The 17,063-nt window shown below is 43.9% G+C and overlaps 1 protein-coding gene across 2 annotated transcripts in view; it reads left to right on the forward strand.

Moving 5' to 3' along the window:
* The window catches only part of LOC142560744 (WD repeat-containing protein 36), a 53,570-nt gene that overhangs the window by 25,447 nt on the left and 11,060 nt on the right, over positions 1 to 17,063 (forward strand). Inside the window, exons 13-20 of one of the 2 annotated variants that reach the window (XM_075673046.1) lie at positions 669 to 777; positions 1,604 to 1,683; positions 2,881 to 3,089; positions 4,017 to 4,159; positions 6,756 to 6,869; positions 9,071 to 9,155; positions 9,824 to 10,011; positions 11,091 to 11,418. In XM_075673046.1, the coding sequence (XP_075529161.1) occupies positions 669 to 777; positions 1,604 to 1,683; positions 2,881 to 3,089; positions 4,017 to 4,159; positions 6,756 to 6,869; positions 9,071 to 9,155; positions 9,824 to 10,011; positions 11,091 to 11,240 (1,078 nt within the window). In that variant the 3' untranslated portion in view covers positions 11,241 to 11,418. Of the gene's footprint in view, positions 1 to 668; positions 778 to 1,603; positions 1,684 to 2,880; positions 3,090 to 4,016; positions 4,160 to 6,755; positions 6,870 to 9,070; positions 9,156 to 9,823; positions 10,012 to 11,090; positions 11,419 to 17,063 lie in introns of those variants that run through there. The other variant, XM_075673047.1, reaches the window with a different exon arrangement.

Below are 17,063 nucleotides of genomic sequence, written 5' to 3' on the forward strand. Positions count from 1 at the left end.
GTAAACAGATCGATTTGATATATTGACCAATTTACTGTCACTCAGTTGGTGAGTACTGGAAATGATACCCAGGTGAAGTCCAAAGTAGACTTTCAAGTTGCTAAAATACAGGAGAAGCTGTGTCCTACTTTGACCTGTCAAACTAGAGGTGATGTCCAACACTATTTGTCGGAGTGTCCTGGAGTTGCTGCAGAGAGTAAATCACAGGTTGAGGCACTCTAGCATCGAGATGCTCCATATACTAGGGTGAACAACATGGTGTCCTGTATCCTGTTTTTGCCAGGACACTGGACATTCAGGAGGGTGGTGTCTCGACTCCTCCTGAAGTTCCTTTGTACAGCTAATCTGTGATTGGTAATGTTTAGCGGATTCAATTTCAGAACGTTGTGTTGTGACTGGCGTTGGCGTGACATTGCGCCCTGGATAACTCACAAGCTGGAGGCTTGGATCGTGCTCCTTTTTATTGTGCATGTCGACCTGTTCACCCGTCTCTCGCTGCACTGATAAATGACGACGTGCTGAGTGACATAGCTTTATGTCTTTTTAAGCGTTTATGAAATGTGGCTCTTGGGTGGAGCAGTTGCTGACAGGTCTTGCAAGGCTAGGTCCTCCTTGTATCCTGGTAATTGCATGTGGGCTTTGGGTAAAGGTGTGTTTCTTCCTCGCAGTGGCATGCTGGCTGTTGCCTCGGACGACTTCTCCGTCTGCGTGGTCGATGTGGAGCTTCGCAGGGTGGTTCGAGCATTTGCCAGTTACTACAGCCAAATCACCGACATGGTAAGCTGCCTTTCACCTGCTTTTCCATGACCGTTCTGCAGCAGTGGCAGAGAGAGAGAAAACTTTTAATATGAGAAAAAGCAAATGGGGTTGTTTGGAGGAGCTGTGTCTCTAGCCTGCTACGATACGTTTCCAAGCAGCAGATATCCAAGTGGCAGTGGCAGCTTCTTACCATCAGTGCGGACGTTGTGTACTTATCATGTTTGCGTCTTTATAGTAAGCACCATTTTTTTTTATCTGGATGGTCCCTCGGTTGTCCCGTTCGTGTAGATCAATATGTGCACAACTATGAAAAGCTAACCTGCAGCATTGCAGCCTTTGTCGAAAAAGAAACACTAGGTGGCACGAGCATCAGCTTGCATCGTTCCACATACACAGGACTCTTGGCATTAGAAGACTCTGCATGGTGAAAAAGTGATTCTGCCCCATCTCCAGAGGATTCAAGCTGTGTGGATGCAACTGGAGGTTGACTATGCATGGCCGAGTCAGCTGCAGTCATATGCAGGGGCTTGACAAAGGCTGTACATTGCAGCTTTGAAATATGGCTTCTCACTTAAATGTTGCTACATTTCGCTAAAGACTGTGAAAGTGGCGTGGCTGTGTAGAAACGCAAAAGCAAGTGCAAAGAAAATACTAAAAGAGGAGTGAGAAAGCAAAAGTCATCACACCACGAAGCCACTTGTCGTGGCAGCTGTGAAGTGCCCCACCGTTTCTTTTCATCTTTTATGCTTCATGATGTTTCAGTTCCTATGAAGGGCCTACAGTGTTGCTAGCTTTTTATTTTAATCTTTTCTTTTCTCTTTCCCTGTATTTTTCTCACATTTAGGCCTTTAGTCCCGATGCCCGCTGGTTAGTGACTTCATCCACAGACAAGCTGGTTCGAACTTGGGACTTGCCATCAGGCTGGTGAGTGCTTAGACTGGCTGTGACCAGCTGTTTGATGGTTCTGCAGCAGTTGCATACCTTTTGCTTCTTTCTATAATCTTCTCAGTCATCGTTGACAATGCAGGCGTGTGAGCTTCATGTCTTAGTATTACTGTAGAAGAAAGAATTCGCAAGCGTTGAAACGAGATTGTTGATGTGGCATGATTCACTGTATAGCGCAGGAAAGAACAAGATGAAGGCAGAGGGGACGATGCACAGTGCTGTGTTGAGCTTTTCTGTGTGTGTGCATGGGTGTTGCAGCTCTCGTAGCTGTCTGCAGCCCTTAAAATCTGTATGTATATCCTAAGTGAGGCTTCTTGGTGTTAAAGGTATACTAACACCCAACAACCTTCTTTTTAGAATCCATAATTATGATGCAAAGCGTTCAATTCCTCGAGAGTGTCACAAATAATTAGTTGCGGTGCCTCTTATTCAACGTGTTAAAAACGCGCACCAAGCGCAACGAGGCTTCGGTCATGAAGTAGGCGACCGTTCGTGCAATGAGAACCAATAGCGGTAATCACACGCCGTATCTTTCTGCATATAACCCACACCCCCAATTATAACAACCTGGAAATAAAAAAGAATATATAATTAAAATAAATCCGCATGTGTAACCTGCAAAAGTAATAGCATACAATAAGGCTCACATCTTTGCAAAAACAGTCTACATTCTACACGTCACTGCAGTCGTGCAGTTGTCACCTCTATATTGAAAAACTAATGTCATTTTTGAACACGCAAGCCAATTGACAAGGGAAATTGCTGAAGCTTACAATATGAAGATTAGGGACAAGGCATATATCAGCGAATATGTTGCTCTTCATGACAAGGAACTGCGTTAACTATGTCAATTTTGATTATGCGTCAGTTGGTCACAGTTGCCTCAATGTATCTCTGTGTCTCATGCATGTCATGGTTATCAAATGGCACCTTCAATATCTTCAATAAAATATCAGTTGAGAGTCAGCGCCGTGTCGTCGTTTTATACCTTCTTTTGTCCTCGTGTTGTGTTGCGCTGTAACGAACCTTACTATGAGTCCCAACCAACTAGCCCAACTTGCTGTCTTGACACAGTCTCCCTTCACGAATGCACGACTCGTCCTAATGCACTGTAACAGCATATTCGGCCAACGACTCTGTCCTCCCCCCTTCCTCCCCTCCCCCTTTGTTGTGCAGCCTTGTGGACTGCTTTGAGGTGCCATCCCCTGTGACCAGCCTTGACTTGTCGCCAACGGGCGAATTTCTTGCCACGGCCCATGCCGACGACCTCGGTGTGTTCCTGTGGGCCAATGCCACACTCTACAGCCATGTGACACTCCGGCCTCTGCCACCCGACTACATGCCCAGGCTAGCTGAGCTGCCTGCCACAACTGTTGATGACGAAGGTAATATGTATTGCAAGTAGTATGTACCAGAGGGTTTTACACACCTTGTGTATGAGACACTGTTGGTCTGTTGCACTTTATGTTGGTCTTTGTCACTGTGAAATGCTCTTGTCTACAACACTTAGCATTTTGAGGTACCTGGAAAGCTATAGCTGGCCTTGGTTTAATCCTTTGTGGATGAGTGTTGCCTGTTAGTAACACACCAAAAAATATTTTCATCTTACTAAGTTTGGGTTTTGAGAACAAATTTTTTATGAAACGTCTTCGGCTAACAATGGATGACCGTCAAAAAATGTCATTTGTTGGATTAGTGCAGGTACAGAGAATGAGGTAGAAGCCTGGGCGTGCGACTCACTTTATCACGAAATCACGGTCAGGTTTCACGCAGGTAATGTAGAGGGAATGCATTGTACGCTTCTGTATCACACCTCACGAAAAATGACAGTACTAGTTCCACACCAGACGATAAGTGGCCTGGGGTGAAGCTTGCTTCCTGTGTTTGCCCACCTATAGCTGAAAAATATTCCGCAAAATATTTTTTTTCTTTTCATTGAATACCCTTATTGATGTATTTCACACATTTGCATGAAATATAGACATTTCCTCCTGGTACTTTTATGTCTTGTCCTTAAAGAGTTAATAACGAAGTATAGGGTCAGGAGAGTTGGTGCCGACACCTCATTTTAGTGCTTAATAATGAACAAAGAGCTGCATAAGACACAAGATGTACATAACCACCATTTTTGTGGATTGTGTACCATTATGAAAATGGGGTGTCTTTGTTGGAGCCACTGGTCGGCAAGGGTACTGAGCCAACGGTTCTGTCACTGGACTGATATTTGACTTGACTTGGCACCTGACATTGCTTTAAAGTGGGTCTCTCTCTCTCTTCTTTTTTTTTTTTTTAACCACTGATTTGGATCACAGGTGGCGAGCCTGTCATGGACAACGATGAATTGATGGACATGGGTGCATACGAATCTCCCGACCAGATTGCGCCTGACATGGTCACCCTGTCCAAGTTGCCATACTCGCGTTGGCAGAACCTGCTCAACATTGAAGTCGTCAAGGTGAGGCATAATATGTCTATGCTGCAACTTGATGAAACTTTGTCTGAACAGAGCCCCCTTTCTTTAAAAACAATGTTGATTTTAACCCCATATCTTGTAACATTCTAGCTATCTTAGTTTCCATTTTTCTTCTAATGGTTTGAGCCAAGTGGTTGATCTCAGCATTGAGAACTGCACAGTAGTATTAGACCAACAGATGAAGGGCATAAATAGTGGAAAATGAAATGTAATGTTGTAAAATACAGTCCTAAATAATCCCTTTTTATGTGTATGCGAAAGCTTTTATATATGTCACGCTTGAAGGGGCCTTGAAACACTTTTCTAACCAATCATGAATGGCAACACTATTGAATTATGTCACCTCACGAATCTCCTGCCGCAAACATTTTTGAAATCGTTCAAGCACAAGCGAAGTTAGACATAGTTATTGGAACAATCAGCTGCTTTCTCTTTCCTATCATTTCTATGAGCATTGTCCTGTTCTTGTGTGTCTATCTTCAGTCCCGTCTTAAAATTGCGCTTTCCAGTATTCATTTATACATAGGGGAGACGGCAAGGGGGTGCAAGGAAGCAACGCCCCTACTGGCCCCACCAAAAAGTTTGAACGTGAGACAGTTCGTGGTGGCAACTCGTGGCAGCTGCGGTATCTACGCTACGCTTTTCATCTCAGGGGCCACGCGCAGCATACACAGCAACCTGCAACTGCCATGTTTAGACCGACAATGCAAAGATGAAATTGCTTTTCTGTCTCTTTAGGATCGCAAACATATATGCTGTGTTTTACATTTATTTGACTCGAGTGAGCAGTAATTGTAATACTGAGAATGTTCTCACAATCACAAAATCAGCAAATAGCTGTTGGTGGGTCCAGCTGCTTGCTATGATGCTGCATGATGACATTGCAGAAGCGAGAGGAAGCGATTTTTCGCTGAGTTTGACATGAAATTGTACATTCCCTGCTGCATAGAGTGCAATAATATTTGTCTGACATGTTCACGGGGGCATTGTTGACAGATTGGCAGTTTTTTTTTCCGCTATGCTCAAATAGTGTTTCAGGGCCCCTTTAGCTGGCGACTTGCGTTCATCCACACCGTGTAGTCTGCTCAGCCACTGTTGAGTTCGTGGTATACGACATGCATGCGCAAAGGTCCTAACATGTCGTGTATCACTGTAACATATCACGTCCCAAACAAAAACAAAACTCTCTAATCCTGCCATTAACCCATCAGTTATGTCCGGAACTATACAGTATGTGGTGCCTCTTAAGTCTCTTTTTTTTTTTTTCACATATTCTACGATGCCCGTATATGGTTACAACACGCACATGGTAATGGCAACAATTGTTACCATTGGCAAAACTGAGTGAAACACCCTTGTACCTTGTTGCTGATTTTGAAGACGAATGTCTCAAGACTGGTGTTAGGACTGTAGCCAAGAGCATATACCTTAAGCACTGACTGGCTTCAGCCCTGCAATTACAATTTGTGTGCCAAGTTTAATAACTAATAGTTAATTACTGCATCTAAATCAAGGAAAATTTAATGGCACACTTTTGTTACATCTGCAACTGCTGTGGATCTTGGCCAGCGATAGTTATCATCTCTCCTTGAATCCCCAATTTTTAACAAGCGGAGACAGTTGCTGCTAGAACGTGTGGCATTGACTACAGAATTTCGTGTTGCTGTCTGACTTTAGCATTCTGATAGCACTGGTCATTGAAGGAAGTACAAGCCTAATATTCAGTTGTTATTTCTTAAAAGGAATGCAAAATAGAAATGCGAGTTGAAGTGTGTTAGTAAATCACCCTTTTACAATAGAAAAGAAGAAATAGAAGAAAGCCACTCTTACCGTGAGAGGAGGTTTGGGAAGCCATAAAAGATGGGAAAAGCGAAAGACAGGTGGCAACATTGCCTTCGAGTTCCTGCACCAGCTTGCCGTGATGTCATGGATTATGATGGCACCTTTTTGGGCCTAGTTGGTTTGTTATCAGTAAACATTGACTACATCGTATTCACAAGGAGGCCAAGACTGAACTTAGCAAGTTCCATGAACATTGTAGAGCCAAAATCGCCCAAATACGATAAAAATACTTTGATATTCGTGGCATCACATTGATGTACCGACGCTACAGTTTCAGTGCGAAATTTAAAAAAGGAAGGAAACCTTGAACCTCATTTTTTTTCCCCAATAAACAGCTGCAAAATTAGCTAAAATAGAGTTCTGAATTAATATTTACCAGTCTGAACTGAATAACTGTTCCTCTTTAATGTATGTTTTAAGAGCTTGCAAGGAAAGGGTCTGTCTTCTTCTCCTTCACTACTATATAGGCATTTGAAAAGGTATTTTTCGGCTTAACAAGTCTCAATGCAAACAGGTGCTTAAGGTTGCACTAGTAGTAGTATCGTGGAGGTTGCGTTCATGTACTGCAGGACCACAAATGAGCAGTTATAAACATTCAGTTAGTATCCATCACTCTTGTTTGCAATGATCTGAAAAAACGATTAATACTGGCTCAAAGACTGTCTTCAAGTGTGTTTGCTTGCCCCTCTTGATGTCAATTGTTTTCATCGTGTCCCGTGCGCCCTCAACCAAGCAGCAAAGGAACAAGCCCAAGGAGCCAGCGAGTGCCCCCAAGGCAGCACCATTCTTCCTGCCTACAACAGTCGGCCTTGACCCTCAGTTTGTCAAGCTTGATGACAAGGAGAATGTGGTAAGCAGGCCTGTTTGCTGCTTCTCATTTTAAGTGCCTGCGTGCACCATGGCTCCTTCCAGGGGCGTGCGAATAGTAATTTTTGAGGCCAAATCGAATACGAATCAGATAGCGCCAAAATTGAATCAGATAGGACACCGAACACTTTTTGAATAAAAACAGCTGTATTTACCGATAATGTAAGACAACCTTCATATCCTAGTATCACAACGTTAGAAAGTTTCTGTCATTACTTTGCATGTTATGGAGTGTTGTATATTAAGAATGCAAATGTGGTATAGCAAGAAAACATAAGCAGCTTGTTTGCATACACGGGGCTCTTCGAAGTGTGCTGATTATCGCAGTTTAGCCAGGAAACTGGCTTCCTGAGTAACATAGCATTCTCTACTGCATAACTCCTCATCCTTTACATCTGCATTATGGCTGCAGGGATGACATTTATCCCACTTTTCCCTCCAACTTCATGTTTGATCGCACACTGTTGGTGATTCTGAAATTATTTCAGTATTTAAACTATTCAGTTTAAATACTGAATCAAATAGAGCAGTATTCAATTCATTTTTCGAAAATTTCAAATATCTGCATGCCCATACTCTTTTTATTTCTTGCTCTGTGTTTGTATAGGTGCATGCATGTATGAGTTGCACATATGTGTGTGGGCATCACTATGCATTGAGCATACTCCAACACTTATTTGAAGGTGCTGGAATAAGTGATGTGTCATAGTGAGTGTCTCATTTGTGCGTCTGCATTAAACATACTTGTGTACCCCTGACATCCACTGGAATTGTTTGAACCGCAGCATTTCGCAGGAGACCTCCACCCTTGCATTGTTATGTTTGCCCCTCTTTAAATTCTGAATTAGCTTTTGTGAGCATTTAAATTACTTCCTTTACTTTCTTAGATTTAGTTTCTTTAGTAAAAAGGGGTAGCCAGTGCCATCATACAAAAACAAAGGCTCTTCTGTTTATTTTTATCTAAATAAATAAAAATTATGGGGTTTTATATGCCAAAACCACAAACTGATTATGAGGCACACCGTAGTGCGGATTCCAGAAATTTTGACCAGCTGGAGTTCTTTAACGTGCACCTAAATCTAAGTACATGGGTGTTTTTGCATTTCGCCCTCACTGAAATACGGCCGCCGTGGCCGAGATTCGATCCCGTGACCTTGTGCTTAGCAGCCCAACACCCATAGCCACTAAGCTCTAAATAAATAAGATGCCAAGTTCAGTAACACCGTCAGGAGGTAAACAAACAAAATTAATTATGGGGTTTTATGTGCTAAAACCACTAGCTGATTGTCCAGCACGTCGTTGTGGGGTTCTTTAACATGCACCTAAAGCTAAGCACATGGGTGTTTTTGCATTACGCTCCCATCAAAATGCAGCCGCCATGGCAGTAAAGGAACACTGAAAGCAAGCATTGGCTCAATTTGGAATTTTAGACTACCCTTGTAGACACCTTGTAACTTTTCAAGTACATACAATGCGAGCAGAGGGAGACAGAGCAAGGAACGAGACAGGATGGTGTGGTGGACAGTGTCATTCCTTGCTCTTTCTCCGTCTGCTCATGTTGCAAGTACTTCAGGGTTCTCCCAACGGTGGCCAGCAGGGAAAATGCCGCCCAGCACACCAGTTGACCGGTCAAAATTTCTTATTCCTTTTTTTCTATCTGTCTCTCTCTCCCATGATCCTTGGGTGTCTTTTTTGTCACGTGGGGAAATATTAGAAAGAAATGTGACATAAAAGTTGGGAAAATCACACTTTTCTAGTGTGCTGTTGACAAAAATTTTGTTGGAAATTGGGTGTCGGGAGGTGCCATCGCACTGCAGACCTGCCGTAGTTGCTCAGTGGCTATGGTGTTGGCCTTCTAAGCACAAGGTTGTGGGATTGAATCCCGGCCACGGCGGCCGCATTTCGATGGGGGCTAGGTGTACAGATTTGACTAGGTGTACAGATTTGACTAGGTGTACAGATAGAAAGTTTGTTTGGCTCCCAAATGTAATAAGAGAAGAAAAATGGGCATGCCCAATTTTGGGGAAAAGAAATTGAAAAACTTGTATCTTATGCAGGTTTCTACAGTGTATCAGCCATAGTTGCTTATTGCCAGCCACGTTTGTGTGAATGTCACCCATTCACACTTCAGATTAACGAGCACATCTCCCAGGAGTTGATTAGATTGCTTCATTCATTTTCCAGGCACCATCAAAAATCACCTCGTTCGGGCACTTTCAGCTGACTGCATTTGCAAAGCTGCTGAACTCTTGTGCCGAATCCAACAGCTGTGAGTGTTCTTGTGACCATTTGTATTCTTACCGTGCAACCTGTTTACCTGTCAAGTAAGCTCTGACTGAGCCTGTTGAATGTGGAATTGACTGTCTACAAAGCATGTGGACTAGGGGAACTTTTACAACATTGACAACTTCCAGAATTTGTAACTTTGCTTTTGTGGTGAAGTCTCACAACACTTTCATTAAGATACTGTATTTCCATGCATATAAGCTATGAGCATAGTTTCGTGCATATAAGAATCTGCATGCAGAGCTAGAAACTGTAAACTTTCAGAAACAACCTTGTAATGAAGTCGAGTGTTCAATTGAATACTATTTGGTGAAATAAGATTATTGCTATAATTGAAGCAGGCCACCGACCATGGTAAAAAAAATTAATAAATTTATAGATTGAACCACAACTTTCTTTTTTTTTTACTGTAGGCAGTTACTTGGCTTAATAAACATTGCCAGAATAAATTTATGAAATGAATTTGCTTTTTTGCTTTACTGTTCAGTTTAGAGTTGTTTTAAGTAACCGGAAATGTAATAAAAGCGTACCTGCCTGTTGGAGTTATGCAGTGCTCGGCTAAGCACGTCTTCAGAAAACCTTTTGGCTGAATTGTGACCTCTTTGTGCCTCATCCTTTCGTCAAAAAGATGTTGCCTTTTGTGCATTGCAGACGGCCCAGTATTTCAGTGGCTCAAGGAACTAGGGCCGTCCAGCGTTGACTTTGAGATCCGAGGTCTCTTGCCTGAAGCCGGCGGTTCCTCAGAGGCTCTGCTCAACTTTCTCAAGGCAATGGGCAGTGGCTTGAAAACACGCCGTGACTTTGAGCTTATTCAGTCCTACCTCGGCCTTTTCCTAAAGGTGTGTGTGTGTCTATATATCTGTGCTGTATTTGAACCTCGCAATTCATCACATGGGTCAATGATCTTTATGTGATAGCCATCTTGTTGGCCACATTTAAGTAAAAGTAGAAAAAAAATCTTGATATGTACTGGATATTCTAGTAAGTTATGTCCCCTAACAGTGGGCTGCCCTGCACGTCCTGCCTTGAGTTGGTCACCTTGCCCAAGCAGGAGTGCACATTTGAATAGAGTTAACAAATACGCACCCTGTCGTATCAACAAGGGAATGTGTACCTAGTGTTTGTTTTATTTGTTGACAGCCACACTGGGAGGCAGCTGCTTCCATCACCAATTACAGCGTGATAGAGTATTCACACTGTCCAGAAACACATTATACCTAACGCAGCTTAGTGGGGGCCTCGACAGAAGTTTACCATAGTTGCGCGAATATAACACAACCAGCGAAAGAACAAATGGATGACAAGACAAACAAAGCACTTATCCTTGTTTGTCTCATCATCCGGCTTCACACTATTGCTCTCCCCAGTAATCATCAAATACCGACTTGTCCAAACTGCTACCCTTTCATGTAAGCTTCACGTGGAATGTTTTGTACCATGCACAGCTTTTACACAATGTACAAATTGGCCATTGTGGAGTGCCATTTCTAAGAAAGCTGCGATTACTTCCCCAAGGAGCCAGAATGGTTGTGCATCATAAGTGAAATGGGCTGTTCAACCGCTACACATTGTCCCTGTTCAATGTCCATGTTCGTTGTCTGTTCACCAATGTTCACCACGCGAATAGCACTGCACTTTGGAATAGCCGTAATTTTATGTGCATCACTATCAAGACTAGGTGATGTACCTAGTGTTCAGTAGTGCACAGGTTTGACATGTAAATTGCTGTATATGATTTGAGCTCGATGACATGTTGGTCAAAAACAGCGTGGCTTTGTCTGTGTCCTGTGAATCATTGCTTAGTTAAATAGCTTTCGACATTACGCTTATTAGGACGCAACATGAATACCAGCATTGCAGTGTTATGCTTTGCGAACAGTCCTCGTTGAACTCGGGTGTTTTTGTTCCACCGTGGCAGGTTCACGCCGACGTGATGGCTTCGGAAGATGCATTCCGGGAGGAGCTCATATCGATTGCGGAAACGCAGCACAACTCTTGGAAAGACCTTGAAGCAGCATTCAACCAGTCACTCTGCATTGTTAATTACCTAAGGAGTGCCATCCTGTGACAAATCTGAGCAGCAAAGTTGCTAGTGTAAATACATTTTCATCACACCATCACCACTGTGGTAGTCACTCTGTTGAAATCCTACTGTAAGTCTCATTCGCTCATTATTTTCCCAATGTTCTTTCTGGAAGCAATAAAGAGAAGTATGAAACTGTGCCTTCTGGTACAGTTATGATGTAGGAACAGAGTCCTGTTTTCGTCCTTATAGATACAGTGCTCCCCTTTATCATTGACTTAGCTGTCACAACACCCATAAACCTGACAACCTTGTGCTATAATGAGGCAATGCTGGTTTTTGGCTGCCATAATGAGGGATACACTTGGGCAGGTTCCTATAGGCGGTCATGTGATCCACCACGTTCTTGTATGTGTTGTGCTGTTTCTTTGGCATTCTTTAATTGAAATTCAACATGCTGACCTACTGCTCCATGGCCAGTATGCAAGAAGTGCGTCAACACAAACGCTCCAAGCCATATGTAGTACATGATAAGAGCACAACATTCAGTGTGGAATTCACTGCGCTGTGAACTAGCTACTGCATGGCCGTGCTGACCATCCACTTGTATTTCACGCTAATTGTAATAGGTCAGTGCAGCAACTTGCTTCAGAAGGAATGTGCATACACAGTACACGGTCAGAAGGAATGTACGCACACAGCACACGCTTGTTTAGTACCGTACATTCGTTTTGCATGCTTATGAGCAACGGTGCTGCCGCATGACCTGCAGCACTCGTCTAATGCCCTTTAGGCAGCAGTAGTCGCAGTTCTTGAACTTATGCCAAGCAGCAGTTATGATTCCAGGCAAAGGTAGCTGCGACAATCTACCGCAGTTAGTTGCTAGCCAGATACTACTAGCACTTGTGAGGCAACATAATGGCCTCACTAGATCACTGCATGGGACTGATACACAAGTGCAAAACAAGATCCAGCTCGGATCACTTATAACTAAGGATGTGAGAATATTCGAAAATGTTAAGTATTATCGATTATATACTTGATATTCGTATTCTATTTGAAAACGAGGTGCATATTTGCAAATTTTTTAATATTCTGTTGGATACGAATGCTCGAGGGAAATCGAACATATATTGCTGGCTATGCGGGAGCAGACACGGTTCTCGGCATTTGTTTCTCTCTAATGTAGGAACGCGCGGCTGATTTTGTGCCGAGTTTTGTAATAATTTCGTGGTGCTGGCGAAATTTAGCCTGGAAGGTGCGCATTTTCGTGCCGAGTTTTGTAATAATTTCGTGCTGCTGGCAGAATTTTGCCTGTTAGTGCGCTCGGCCACTAGGCGTGTAAGCTTTGCGGGGAAGGAGACCCTCTTATTACAAGGGGGCACAGGTTAGCGGTCTGCGGGAGTGCGCCTAAATGTGCAATGGAACGGGATGGGCACGACTGCGCAAAAGACTACAACTGCACTAAGAATGCTATTTACTGGGAGCGTAGGTCCAATGGGTCGATCCTCTGTAGCTATGCCCGTCCCTGCGGCCTCGCTATGCAACTGTGCCGCCAGCTCCCCGCCGCATGGCCACGTCACGGCTCCATGCAGCGTATTGCTTGCCTGTTACATTTCAGTATACAGCGATTTCCGATGCGCTACTGCAATTACGCGCCATGGCGAAATATGGGACATGTAGTGCAGAGATCTCGCAGGCGATGATATATTCCACGATGGGCATTACCATGATGCCCCCGCATCGTGGTGTATGCTAAATGGCGCTATCCTGAACGAGTACAGATGCATTACAGGTGTTTACTTGGAGTTACAGGTGTTTACTTGGTGCATTTTCTTTAATGCAATCGAATGTGCCCTTTCCTTTGTTCCTGTCGTATAATACAGTACACCTCGCGTTATATTGGTGATTGGGTAACTCGCGTTGTAGCGTTATATTCTTGCAAATGGGGTACCTCGACAACTAGTGAGTCGGTCGGGCGTCTCGCACTAAAGGAAAGCAACAGAAGTGGGTTGCACAAGCGGTGCTGCAGTATAGGCCTGTTTACATGCGGCATAAAACATAGGAAAAAGAAAAGACAGCGTTCTTGCAGTTATTTCCTAAGCAATGGTCATAGCAAACTTCATGCTATGGTACAGCACCACTTCGTGTTGGTTGGGTGTGAGCACAGTTCTTGCCTTGCTAATTTGTTACACTTGCAGCGCCACCCCCAACCATGAGCTTATTGCCCGACAGGAACTACAATGAGTGATGGCTGGCACAGCGTCAAATCCCTCTGAGTTAATGGGCATTTGAAGTTGTATAATAAGGCACAGGTAATTGCGATGTCCTAGCATGTAAAATAGCCATACTGTAATAAACGCATGTGTATATCATTGTTCGATTCGTATCTTTAAAAAAATTGCATTTGCACACCCCTACTTGTAACATAGCCGTTTATGGTGCATAACCGACTTTAATGCGGCCTTTTCCGACTCCCGTTTGCCCTCCCATAGAACTCCACCTGCGGTTTCTGCGGGAAAATCAGTTGCCGCAGCTGATTGCTTTAGAAATTATTAACTCCACTTTCACAAGCACTGCCGTCAGTTCAGCCGTTGCGTGTGATCGCATGTGCCCAATCCCTATGTCATCGTCTAGGGGTATTAACATGCGAAGGGCGAGCTTAGCACGACTGCATGCCACCTGGCACCCCCGCTGGCTAGAGGCCTAACCAGTGCGCCTAGTCTGCAGGCGGCGATCAAAGTTGCGGTTTGGTGCCAAACACTGCCGAGTCAGTGGAGCGTCACAGTGCTGTACAGCCTGTGTGACGCATTTCCAAGTGCTCCCGACGCACCTAGAAGGTGGAGGAATTAATAACCACTCCTACTACGAAAGTGATGGCACGGGCAACACATCGTTCAATGTTGGTAACTTGGCCGGCAAATGCCATATGTTTTCGATATCACACACACGTGGATCAGTCCGAGAAATAGAGCGAGACATGGTACGGCGGTCGAAATTTCAGTCGCCATGGAGTTGGCTGCAATGCCGTGGGGAATGCGAACAATCGAGCGAGCGACTTACTTTTTCCCCTACGTCGTGCTTTTTTTGTTTTTGTTTTTCATTGTTTCAAGCAAACTAACAATGAATCTTTCAGCGTTCGCCAATTTAAACAAATGCAAACATCACGGTCGCATGCTTCGATTCTAGGATACGCGCAGCTGCTCGGGCTCCACCTTTTGCACATGTACAGCCTTTTGAAAAATGCTTGGATGCGTGCGGTACCGCTTATAGTGTGGATATTCACCACTCTGGCGACTTACATTATAAGTGGTCTATGCTGTAACACAGCATGCTGCATACTGCACTTCCTCACTTCACTTTTCTTTTTCATGTAGTTTGCTCTGATGTGATTCAACATGCCGTAAGGCTTGATGGAAGTTTTAGCTCCCGTCAAGGCCTTTCTATAACAAAGTCGTATCCGGCACGAAAATACCACCATTATATCCAATGTTCGTTTTAAGCATATATTCACTACACACTGATATTGCTGTTTTATATTTACTTCATTATATCCGATATTTCATTATATCGAGGTTTGAACAGTAAACAACATGTTTGTCGTGCAGTGGCAAGCATGCAAAGACCTTCAACCCATCCCGTTGTGGCTTCGCATTCGCAGGGCCATGTTATGTGGCAAACACGCTGCGTATGTATGTAAACCTGTAGCCAAGTGTGCATGACCCTTCCGCAGTTTCTATACGCATCTTGCACCTTGAGCACATATCTACCTTTTACAATGATGGCAGGAAGCCACTGTTGCCTTACACACCCATAACATTGTCCGAGTAATGAAAGAGGTCTATCATGAACAAATAAAAAATAGAAGAAACTTTCCATTGTGTAAAAACAGTGCCCGAGAATTGTGAAATTTTGAGACATCGCACTTGCCACAATCAGGCCAGAAAATGTTCATGCCCAGGCCAAGCCAAGCGCCACCAAATGAAGCATAGCCTCACATGGCTTACCACTAGCCAATGCGCCGTACTAGCTGCTCATGCTACACTTGAGCTAGAGATATACAAAGGCATATGGTGGAATTGGTAGGGGACTTGCCTAAAGCTGGAAACCCCGTGCTGCAGTCAGATGAAATTGGTTTCTGGGTGCCATTGTGAAGGGCACACACGGACAAGCTCTATAGTTTGATCACCTGTTCCAATGAATGCTTGTTTGTTTTGACCTGTGTCTAGCAGTCTTAACATTGAAATTCAACACACCTAGCTACTGCTGTGTAGCCACTGTGTAAGCAGCGAGCCGACATACACAATTTCAGCTGAGGGTACATGATATCTACACAAAATTCAACATGGCATTCAATGCTCCGACCTCATCTACGAGCTCAACCGCTACATGGGCATGCTGACTATGCACCCATATTTCACATGAACATTTAAGGGGGCCCCGAAACACTTTTTGAACATAGTAGGGAAACATGGCAGATCTGTTAACGAGGCTCCTGTGAACATGCAAGCCAAATATTATTGCACCGTATGCAGCAGGGAATGTACAGTGTTGTATCAAAAGCAGTGGCTCTCACTTCCACGATGTCGTCATGCAGTGTCATCACATGCAGCTGCACCCACAACAGCCACTGGCTGATTTCGTGATTGTGAGTTCATTTTCAGTAATGTAATTAATGCTAATTTGGAGTTACATAAATGAAAAAATATGTATGTCTGCAATCTGAAAATGACAGAAAAACCATTTCATCTTTGCAATACCGATTGAAGCACGACAGCTGCGAATTGCTGCATCTGCTGCACATGGCCTCCTAGATGAAAAGCGGCGCGTAGATACTGCAGCTGGCCACAGGGTGCCTCCACAAGCCGTCTTGCATTCAACATTTCGGCAGGGTTAGCGGGGCATTTCTCCCTTGTGCCTGCTTGCCCTCTCCCCTGTGTAGCTTCCAGCACACTAGCAGACATGAAAGGAGAGCAAACCACCTGATTGGTTTGACAACTACATGTACCTTCGCTAGTGCTTGAAGGATTCGAAAACTTTTCTTGGCAGGAGGCTTGTGAGGCTATGTAATTTAATAGTGATGTCATTATGTGATTAATTAGAAAAGTGTTTCAGGGTTCCTTTAATAGAATATGTTACTGGGCTAGTTGGCTCATTCTTGTATGGAATGATAAGCGCCAGCTTTAGACAAGACAGTGAGACAAGACGAAGGACAGGCTAAAGGACAGACGGTGCCTATTGCTTGTCCGTCTCGTTTAAGGTTTGCACTGATTATCCCATGCAATAACTAACAATTATGGCTACTCATTCGTGTTTCTCGCTCATGAGCTGTCAGTTGCCCAAAGTCTGCAGGTGATTGATGGTCACGTTTCTAGAGTCAAGGATGCCTGCCAGCAGTGGCTGCGGCAAACTGGCCTGATCGTAAGGCCCACTACTCTAGTGTTTGCAAGGCCATACTTCAGCTCTGTGGGATTGGTAGAGCTGCACATAAGATATTAGAGCATGCCGTGCTTCTTGGTTTGCTTTCCTCTTTTTTGTGTTTTATAGTTTGCTCCCATGGAACTCGGAATAATGTTAGTTTTGACAAAGAAATAGCTCCTGCAGTCAAGGCCTCTCCGTCACCACTTTCACTTACCATCGCACAGCTTTGTTTGACGGGGCTGTTCATTGTGGAACATATGCGAGGACACACTCATTGTATTTAGCTGTTCAGTTGTCAAGATGAAGTTTGAAATGCCACAAACTGGATAGCATTCTGCCTTTGAACAGTTATTTTCTGGGACAATGAACAGCAAGAAAAAGAAAGCTATAGAAGTAGTCCATAGCCATCCAAGCAGTCCTTGTACCTCAGTGCCATGAACACTAACA

Source organism: Dermacentor variabilis, chromosome 10 (assembly GCF_050947875.1).
Source record: "Dermacentor variabilis isolate Ectoservices chromosome 10, ASM5094787v1, whole genome shotgun sequence".
NCBI lineage: Eukaryota > Metazoa > Arthropoda > Arachnida > Ixodida > Ixodidae > Dermacentor > Dermacentor variabilis.